General features: G+C 32.2%; 1 protein-coding gene across 1 annotated transcript; it reads left to right on the top strand.

Annotated features, from left to right (window-relative positions):
• Positions 1-506: 506 nt before the first annotated feature.
• On the top strand, positions 507-11,114 carry LOC148622332 (alpha-methylacyl-CoA racemase-like). The gene is made up of 7 exons (XM_088572172.1): positions 507-659; positions 3,873-3,980; positions 6,342-6,480; positions 6,748-6,891; positions 7,458-7,640; positions 8,073-8,240; positions 10,236-11,114. Exons 2-7 carry the CDS (start codon positions 3,873-3,875, stop codon positions 10,628-10,630), a joined length of 1,137 nt encoding a protein of 378 aa, XP_088428298.1. The 5' UTR covers positions 507-659; the 3' UTR covers positions 10,631-11,114.
• Positions 11,115-11,490: the final 376 nt, after the last annotated feature.

Genomic DNA, 11,490 nt, shown 5'->3' with positions numbered 1-11,490 from the left:
TAGAATGGTAGAACTAATATGTGTAAGCCGTGACCGTACCCGTACCAACTTTTCCCCGTACCCAACTACTATTATACCAATTTCTTCATTGTTACTTGATATTTCTAGCTGAAAGTTGATAAATATGTAACAAATGACATGATGGCTAAGCTAGAATTAATTATTTTTTAAATGTATTTCGAAAAACTTGGTTTTATTCGATTTTCTGCCTTCAAAAGGTCTATATTTCTAAACTTTATCCAAAGGCTTCTAGTGAAGTTTTAACTACACAATGTTTTCAGATAACGTAAAATTTGGACAGGAAAGTGAGAAATGGTCAATTATTAGTATGGTACAATAACTTCCGGTTACACATTTTAGACCTTTTGAAATCAGAAAACCGTCCAAAAAAGAAATTTTAGAAAAATATACATCATTTTCTTGACTAAAATAAATTGAAACGGACTTTTGCACATCTCGTGCAATTTTCAGTTCTTAACATACCGCAATAATGAATATTTAAGCAAAACATTATATGGGCACGGGGAAAAGTTGGTACGGGTATGGGTTACACATTTTAGACCTTACCATTTAGAATAGTGCGACCAAAGTCCAACTAATACCTTGCGAAAAAAGAACTAATCTCATCAGAACAAACTGTTCGAAAGTTGTGACAAACTGTAAGACTCACATTAACGATCTTTAGTTGGTGACAACACTTCTCGCAAATTGTTGATACATGTACATGTTTAAATTTTATCCATATTTTATGTTCTTAATTAAATGTCCATATTGGCTTATTGCAATTATAATAGACATTTTGGGAATTTAAAAATCATATTATTCTTTTAGGATCTCCTGTACTTGGCGATCACAATATTGGTATACAAGTATTGTGCACAATACTGGTATAAAAATTTGTTCCAGTATTGTGATTTTTTTTTTCAAAATTTTTTAAAATACTGGTAAATCAGTATTGTAATTAGTATTGTAATTAAGATATTGTAATTTGATCGCATATGTTTTATAGTGTATTGGATTGGATTGGTTCTTCTTAATTTACTTTAAGATAAGAGACAAAAAAAAAAGTTTGATTAAAAGAGTAATCAAGGGAACCAAGATTCTAGCAGAAATCAAAAGAATGTAATCCAGAGACAGAGACAGAGACCAAACATGGAAAACAGACAAACACAACAAAGATCATGAAGTAACTAAAATCATACATACAAAGTAACAAAAGTAAGTGAGGAACTCGCACTCCACTAAAAACTGGGAGAATGGACCAGGTACACCGATGGGGTAAGTGTCCTCTGCTTTTCTAGAAACACCCGCTGACTTGCTCATTAAAAGTCAAGTCCGGGGTAGACGAAAGAGGGAAGGAAAACTATGACATGTTGAACAAATCGGTTTTCATGGTGCAGATGGATACACCGTAATGATCCAGGAGTTCATGATGACAACCATAAAACTTCTGTAATGATGACTTCAATCTTGTAGCAACATAACCCTGTTCCAGAAGACTATTTGTTAGAGTTCTAGCCCGATACAAAAAGTCTGTGTAGTTACGGCAAGCTCTGGCATAATGTATGAGTTGTGATATGAATACTCCATACGCAAGTGCTGAAGGGATGTTGCCGCAGATGAAAGGAAAGTTGACATTTCTGAATGAAAAGTCATCATGTTTGTCGTAAAGTTTGGTTGATAGTTTTCCTTTACCATCAATTTCTAAGTGAATGTCAAGATATGAGGCTAACTCTACAGTGTCTGTAGTATCCTTTATCTCAAGTTCTTTGGGTTAGATGCAATGTATCAAATCCCCGAAATAAGGATTGTTTAAAGACAATACATCATCTATATAGCGGAAACTGAGATTAAAGGATCTAGCCAAACAATATTCTTTCTTTCGGATCAAATCAGCTATAAAGTCAGACTCATAAGAGTGAAGGAATAGATCAGCAAGTAAAGGAGCACAGTTTGTTCCCATTGGAATGCCGACCGTTTGTTGAAAAACACGTCCACCATACTTGACAAATATGTTGTTGATGAAATATTCCAGCATTTTGTAAACATCTTCCTCTGTATATTTGGAAGATGATTTGGAATTATTTCTTTCAAAGTATGAGGAATCTCTACCAAGAACTATAAAACCAGTCTTAAATGCTACAATTTTCAGCTTTCTTTGCATGGTTTGTTTCAGGGTTAATAACACTTACACTGAATTGTCATCATTTAACAAACATGAATTTTATACAAGGTATTAAGTGCTTTTTTAGTTCATAGTACTGGTAGTAAAAACTGTTAATATGGTTAAGAATACAAATTCAAATTCTTTTATTTAGGAAAGCTCATTAGGAACATCAATAAACTATATATACATTATATGTTGTAAAAGGACTGTATTTAAACATTTTATCAACCATTTCATATATTGAGGGCAATTTTTTTCTTTTTCAGAAAACCAAATTTTATTTTAGTAATTTCAAATTTTAAAATGCTTAACCTTTTTTTATGGCATTTTATTAACATATTGTAATAATGATAAGTGATTGTATTATGTTTGTGAAGTGCAACTGACTTCAGAGCTTCCAGGAGAGGGTTGTAGTAATAACTTTTATTAGGTCTAATGATGAAGAAAATACATGTATAAATAAAGATGCCAAGAGAGATAACTCAAACTTGTCAATGTATTTTCACAATATAGCACCTATGAAAAACACCCTAAATGAAATACAGTGAATTAGCATATTGACTTAATGATTCTTTGCTTATAAAGTCAAATGAGAGATTCAGGCTCTTAAGAGCCTCTATTTTTGCATTTCTACCTGAAAAAAATTTATGGTGTTTCATGATGCAAAACATAGATTTTGGTTTTTTTTGTTTTTTTTTACGATAGGAACCATTTTCTCAACCACATCTCCTGATGGAATTCAGTGAAACTTAACACATTCTTTATAGCATGATGTCATTGTGCACCTCCTATTTTACATTTTCATCTAAAAGACTTTTTTTGGTTTCTTCATTCATGCTTGTTTTCAAATGCAAAATGGGAGGCATGTATAACAAGTGAGCAGTATTTCTAGATTCAAATAATATTTTTTGGTTAATTTAGATTGAAGATAAGAAATTTGCAATACCTGTTAGCATCTGCAATTATCTGAAACAGCCACAAGAAAATAGTTCAGTTTGCATCATAAGTGTTCACCAAAAATTCTAAATACATTTGTAGGGAGATCAGCATAACAGGCACAATTGCTTTTAAGTTAGTCACCTTATGAATTTGTATGTAACAACAGAAGTGGTGGTATAAATTTTGAGGCTTTATTGGCAATATGTCTTTCATAGCATAATAAGATATCAGAAATAAGTGATGAAAGTTGTGTTGTCAATTTAACTTTCTAGTATTATTCCTGCAGTTTAAAAAAGTGTAAAAAGAATTCCAGTAAAAGAGTTTTTGAAAATGAACCAAGTTGGTCACCACCTAATTACACGTTTATGATTAATGTTGAACTGAATGAAACTTCATCAATTCCTAAACACATTGAATCATTCAAATCTGGCCCCAGTGACACACAACTTTCTCTAAACTAGGAATATAATCTCAACTATTTATGATGTCAGAAAACTCCAGGTATCTTGTATAGGTTATATCCTGACATTTCCAACATGTTACCAGTCCAGGGATGTCAATAGAAGCCGTCAACTGGCAAAAGTGGATGGCTACTTGCTCATTTTTTTTTCTATTATTTTATTTTAAAAAATGGATTAACTTTTGAAAAATTGGGCCACTATTCCAAATTGAAATATTCCTTCCGATATCAAAACAATTTAAAATCGTCAATTTTACATGGTTATTAATTGGAAAATAAATTTAAAGGTGAATTTCTGTTTTCTAGATGGCTTTAAAAGGGATTCGAGTGATAGAGTTTGCGGGATTAGCCCCAGTACCATTTTGTGGAATGATTCTGTCTGATTTTGGGGCTAACGTTATCAGAGTAGATAGGGTAAGTAGTAAATGTAAACCTGTCAGTATACATCTACCTTGAAGTTAATATACAGATTTTTTTAGCATTTAACACACAAGTTCCTGACCTTTTCAGTGTCAAAAGAAGTATCAAGATAGGAGAAAAATCCTTGGACAAAACAACACTGGGAACACCATAATTACAATATATGAAGAATAAATTGTACGAAACACATAAATAAACAGCACAAACCCAACAACAAACTGTGGGGATGGGGACTTAAGTGCTCCAAAAGGATGGAGGGATTCCAGTACTTCAGAAGGATTGTAGGGGAGAGGTCCCAGTGTTCCAGAAGGATGTGAGGAATCCAATGCTCCAGAACATTTAGCACTTCCTGCTTCCTATAAGACACCTGATGTGCTACTCTTTAAAGATCAAATCTGGGGAAAGAGGTGCACAACTTCTTCAGGACAATAAGAAAGAGTGATAAAGAGAACCAAGGTTGTAGTGGTAATCAAAAGAATGCAATCCAGAATGTGTACTGTCTGTTTAAACATCAATATATTTATCTATCTATCTAGTTGTACAAATATGTTTTCAATCAGAAAGTATAACACAGTAATGGTTTCATCATCTGTATATTAGTTGTTAGATTCAAAATTATATACAAGTAAGATTTCTACAACAAGGTCTTAATTGTGTTCCACTTCCAATTCCCGTTAAAGAGTAATCAAGGGAACCAAGATTCTAGCAGAAATCAAAAGAATGTAATCCTGAGACAAAGACCAGACATGGAAAACAGACAAACACAACAAAGATCATGAAGTAACTAAAATCATACATACAAAGTAACAAAAGTAAGGGAGGAACTCGCACTCCACTAAAAACTGGGAGAATGGACCAGGTACACCGATGGGGTAAGTGTCCTCTGCTTTTCTAGAAACACCGGCCGACTTGCTCATTAAAAGTCAAGTCTGGGGAGACAAAAGAGGAAAGGAAAACTATGACACGTTGAACAAATCAGTTTTCATGGTGCAGATGGATACACCGTAATGATCCAGGAGTTCATGATGACAACCATAAAACTTCTGTAATGATGACTTCAATCTTGTAGCAACATAACCCTGTTCCAGAAGCCTAATTGTAAGAAGTCTAGCGCAATAAAAAAAAGTCTGTGTAGTTAAGGCAAGCTCTGGCATAATGTATGAGTTGTGATATGAATACTCCATACACAGATAAAAGGAAAGTTGACAATTCTGAATGAAGTCATAATGTTTGTTGTAAAGTTTGGTTGATAGTTTTCCTTTACCATCGATCTGTAAATGTAGGTCAAGACAGGAGGCTGACTTCACAGTGTCTGTAGTGTCCTTTTATCTCAAGTTCATTGGGGTAGATGCAAGGTATCAAATTCCCAAAACTAGAATTATTTAATGATAATACGCCATCTATATAGCGGAAATTGAGATTAAAGGATCTAGCTAAACAATGTTCTTTCTTTCAGGTCAGATCAGCTATTAAGTCAGCCTCATAAAAGTGAAGGAATAGGTCAGCAAATAGAGGAACACAATTTGTTCCCATTGGCATGTCGACCGTTTGTTGAAAAAAGCATCCACCGCATTGGACAAATACGTTGTCAATACAAAATTCCAGCATTATGAAAACATCTTCTGTATATTTGGAAGATGATTTGGAATTATTTTTTACAAAGTATGAGGAACCTATACCAACAACTATAAATTGTTATCTAGGTGTACCATATTTTTTGGAGAAACAAAGATGTAAAATATTTTTGAGTCAGGATTTTAACTGAGTATGGGGAATAGAAGTATACAGTGTTTAAAATCATAGGTTTTAATGCTATTATATTCTGATAATAATCTTGAATTGAGGGTCTCCAAAAGATCTTTCAAACTTTTCAGGATCCACATTCAATTAATACCACTATGGGAGTTAAAGGTGTTGTGGTAAGACTAATTTTTCCATAAAAAACTGTTGATTAGAATTCAAATTTAAGATAGAAGAGATTCTGCTCTAAGATTCTCTGTGAGTTCTTAAGAATTGTTCAAAACCTACAGCTTCTTGTATAGAAGTATAACATAAACAATTTGGAGGCCATTTTCTCAAATGTATGACTTCTATCATTGTTCTCTATCAATTGTTAGATATTGTTAATATGTTATTCACAGGATATAAACACCATAATGCTTTGATTCACATATGTTATTGACATGATGATTAACACCATAATTCTTTGATTCACATATGTTATTCACAGGTTGATTAACACCATAATGCTTTGATTCACATATGTTATTCACAGGATGATTAACACCATAATGCTTTGATTCACATATGCAGACTTCAAAATATTTCTGCATTATTATTTTTTTTATCTTTCAGAAAAAAAATGTGTTGGATGTTGATTGTATGGGAAGAGGAAAGCAGTCAATTGCAATTGATTTGAAGAAAAGAGAAGGGATCAGTATAGTTCAAAGAATGTGTTCAAAGGCTGATGTTCTCATTGAACCTTTTAGACCAGGTATTGAGCACAGGGGTCAGACACATTGCAACATTTTTTTAAATAATGTGTGTGTGGGGTACTAATTTTTGTCATACAATGAGTTTCTTACTAAATGGAAAATTAAGATTAATTCTGGTTAAATAAAATTGATGCGTAACATGTTCAAGAACATTTTATAACATAGATTTTATTCTAGAAGTAAATAGGGGTATGCTTGGTTACCCTGGGAACTGTTATCAATATTATAATAATCCAAATCAGTTATTTAACGTGTTATTTTTTCAGGTATTATGGAAAAGTTAGGCTTAGGACCAGAAAAACTACTAGCTGATAATCCAAAACTTGTCTATGCCAGAATAAATGGATTTGGACAGAAAGGACCACTTGCCAAAAAGGCGGGTCATGATATTAATTACATATCTATGTCTGGTAATAAACCTCTACTTCTTACTATTGTTATAGACCCCCATTATCATGCTGTCTGTCTGCCCCCAGCTTTAATCTGCCACTTTTCTGAAACCATTGAATGAAATTTGACGATGTATGTACTTGCAAATAGTCTTCATCAGATGATGCCATTAAGCACCTACCACTATTTCATTTCCATCTGATTGACTTGAGGTTTTACTGAAGCGTACAAAGGATTTAGTCATTCATGGACCAAGTGAGACCATCTTTTAATCTTCAGTTCCTCGGAAACTGTTGAATGGAATCACACATAATTTAAACTTACTCACATTCTTCATCAGATGATGCCATTGTGCACCTTCTATTTTGCATTTCTATCTGATTGTATATGGCTTATGGGGAAGGGGTTAGAGGATATCACCTAGTGCATACAGTTTTTCTAGTTTGATACTAAACTATCATCATTTTATATGGTTGAATTTATTTATTAAAACATTGATATGAACTATTGGTGCAGTTTATTGTAGTCTTACCTTTGATATGCATTAGATGATGAGATGATCCAGTAATATTTTATTATTTTTAAGGTATTTTGTCATTCCTGGGAAAAAAGGGTGAACCACCACAACAACCTCTTAATCTAATGGCTGATTTTGCTGGAGGTAGTATGACATGTGCCCTAGGTATTATGATGGCATTATATGAGAGATCTGTCTCTGGTAAAGGTCAGGTGGTTGATAATAGTATGGTGGAAGGATCTGCCTATGTTGGTGAGGCTTATGGAAAAGCTATTTTATGACAAATTTGAAGAGTTTTTACATCAAGCAATATGTAACTTCTTATTTGGAAGCCTAAGATATAAAAGTAAATAATTTGTAATCTGCAATAACCAAGAGTAAGACATTTTTCAAATTAAAGGTAAACAAAGATATAGCCAAAATGTTGATGTGACAACAACCAAAGCAATGAAAAAAATCTGATAAAATACAACGTTTTTTGGACAGAATGTCATATGCTGTAAGTAATTGAAACCCATAAATGGTAATTTATCTACTGCTGGTATGTAAGGATGTACATGTACATGTATATAATGAAACAACTATTGAGAGGTTCGCATTTCAATTTTATTGCAGATAAGATTTGTTTTTACATGGACCAATATACTTGCAAACAGTAGTGGATAGTATTAGTAATTTTTGCAGGAAGTTGGTTATGGAAATCACAGAAAGTACCATATTTATGGGGAAATGAAAGGGGTACTAATTCATTGGATGGAGGCAGAGCATTTTATGGTACATATGAAACCAAAGATGGGAAGTATGTTTCAGTTGGAGCATTAGAGCCACAATTTTTTCAAGAACTGGTTAAAGGTAGGCAAATAGTTATGGTTTATGTAGTAATCATTATATTTATGGATCTATTTTAGAAAATAAACCTTAATAAGAAAAGTAATGAGAGAGTCAAGTTATAGGCAAAACCATGAACAGCAAATAAAAGGATAAACTGAACATTCTACAACAATGAAAATATGTCATTATTATATCCCTGCCAACCTTAAAGGATGTATTAACTCTGAAAATGTACCTGTCTTTAACATCTTGGTAGTTATTCCAGAATTATCATCACTCTTCAACTAATTTTGTTGTTTGTCCAAACTTGCCATATATGGTACTTAGTCTATTAATATCTCAAATCCTATTAACTTCAATTCGATAGGTCAAGGAGGTCATAAAGAAAATTTCTATACATAGCAAGGAAATAGCATGCTTCAGGTTGCCTTCTTAAAGTTACAATATCAAGAAATTCAATTTCTTTTCAAACCTTAACAAGTAACATACCTGTAATGGATGAGGACACTTTAACCATCATTCCATCATAAGTTTTGTGATGGAGATGCAAATTAAAAAGTGCCTTTTACACTTTAATCCTATCAAAGTGTTATTTCATATGTATGTGATTAAAAAAACCTGAAATATTTCCATAAATCTGACCTTTGAGATCTTTTATAAATCACATGTACATGTACAATAATTCTGACCTTTGGTCTGGTTAAGTAAAATGAATAATTGACCATTATCATGATAAAGGGCATTGCATTGAATAAAGAATTGTATTATTTACTTTGTTAAGTTATTGCAGTAATATATGTAGCATTAAAACCTTCAGAACAAGTGATTGTTAAGACTACAGTTGTGCACTTGAAACTGGTGGACTTTTTTGTCATTGATTTTTATGAATAGAACACTCAAGTAACATTCAAGCATGCCTTTGATATTTTATTTTGTAGCAGTACATGTAAAGTGTGGCTATGCACAATCAATACATGTATTACAGCCATTTGAAAAGGATCAGTTCCAATTTCAATACAAGTCTTGGTAGGCTACCAAGTAGTTGAATTAGCTCTCTAGGTAGAAATCTGCCCTACATTATACCAATGTGTTCTACTTAACTACTTCAGAACACCTGTGTGACCTTTGGACACTGCCATTTTAGTTTGAATAGCTGTCAATTATGATGACCTTAACCTCAATATAATGCCATCCATCACTGTGCTTGGGTAGCCTGTACTCTATATACAAGTGATTTACTTGTTTCTTATTGGATAACACTGTTCATCTTATTTATTTATTCATAGACCAAGCCTATTTTTAGTTTCAATTACTTAATTGAACTGAATGCTGAAACTTCTTTTAGAAAAAAATTTGATGCTCATACACTGTTAGACTGAGATTCCTTTCTTGCTGAAGTAGGTTTAAGAGCTTAAAGTTATGGTAACATTCATTACACTTTTGCAAAATGGCCATGTTTTCAGTTTGCAATATAAATGCATGCACCAGTCCTGTTAAGAACCTTCTTAATGTTAAAGAAATGTTGTAAAGTGATTGTAAATACTAGTATCATTTTTAATTTTTTTTTCAATTTACAATGACTGTTTTTATTAGATGCCCTAAAATATAAACTTGAAAATGTACCAGTATAGAAAATTTAACAATGATTTAAATGGCCTCAGTGAGTTGTATTTACTTGACATTTAGAGGTTAAGCTCATCATTATTGACTGCTAATCAAACTTAAAAGGCAGTATCCAAAAGGTCACACAGGTGTTCTGTGGTAGTTAAGTAGGACACATTGGTATAATGTAGGGCAGATTTCTACCTAGAGAGCTATTTAAACTACTTAGTAGCCTACCAAAATTTGTATTGAAATTGGAACTGGTTCTTTTCAACTGGCTGTTATTACTTCAGAAATCTTGAATGACAATGATACCAGTATGTGCCTAACATTAATTTGTCTGTAACATCAGACTTAATTTTTCTTTTTTTTAGAGGAACATCTTATTTTATTTTTTACTTCAAATGATTGTAGGGTTGGGATTAGAGGATGTTCATCAGACTGATGATCCTGAGAAAATGAAGATCAGTTTTAAGGACATTTTTCTCACTAAAACTCAGGACGAGTGGACCTATGTATTTAAGGACTTAGATGCATGTTTTAGTCCTGTTCTAGATTCCCAAGAGGTAGCACTTAATCTCCACAATCAAGAAAATAACACATTTCTTAAAAACAGCTCAGGTACTTATGAGCCTGGCCCTGCACCAAAATTGTCTCGGACACCTGGTGTCAGTGAAGTACTTCCTCAACCCGTAATTGGTCAACATACAGTCTCCATTATGAAACAAATGGGCTATGGTGATTCAGAAATAGAACAGCTATTACATTGTGGTGCCATAGAACAATCTAGCAAGGAGTCAAAACTGTAGCATATCATTTAGTATATTTTAATATGTCATTGCCATTTTTTATATACAAAATACACTCATGATTGGTTTCATATAAACACAATTTCATTTTATTGACATTGAATGGACAAAAAACTATTTTGTTAAAGTGAAATGTATTTGAAGAACATATAATTTATTTAATATGGGATGTATATGCAAATACCCCTCAGTCTTTTGACAATTACAAAAGAAATTCAAAACAAATATCAATTGTTCTTTAGTGAATGCTTGATGCAAAGTACCAAGTGTGATAATGGCAAGTTTCGTATCAGTATTATATTTATGTTTACAATGTAATTAATGGATGAATGACTTCATCATTACTTGTTACTCATTTGTGTTTGTAATGTAGGGTAATGAATATGAATTGTTGCTAATAATTTATAAGTGATTATTTGTTAATTTATATAAGCTAGTGAAAATGATATTAAAAAATATTAAAAAATAAAAAATAATAAAAACATATCTTTTTTTTTTCAATGGAACCTCTGGTTCATTAAATTAAATGACTTGTTCAATATATTTTTTGTTAATGGTATACTGGTACTTATTCCTTCATTAACAAACAAGTTGTTGTAACCCATGTGAATAATTTTAGGGAAGTGATGAAATCTATGTTCATTTGTCTAATTTTCTTATAGTGCACTTAATAACTTAAATCTATACTCATGGATTTTTGTATGAAATTTGATTGGAAGGTTGAACATCAATTTACAATTTTAAAGAACTGACTGGAAGTATTTTTTGTCAGCTTGCTAAAATATTTCTGATTTTGCTTGGTTTTATTATAATTTTTTTCAGGGGAATATAACTAAATCATTTGTAACAATCTTTAATAA

Source organism: Perna viridis, chromosome 3, assembly GCF_037379345.1.
Source record: "Perna viridis isolate PV_CMFRI_1.1 ecotype Kerala chromosome 3, ASM3737934v1, whole genome shotgun sequence".
Lineage (NCBI taxonomy): Eukaryota > Metazoa > Mollusca > Bivalvia > Mytilida > Mytilidae > Perna > Perna viridis.
Note: the sequence above shows the minus strand (reverse complement) of the source record. Positions and strands in the feature narration are given on the sequence as shown.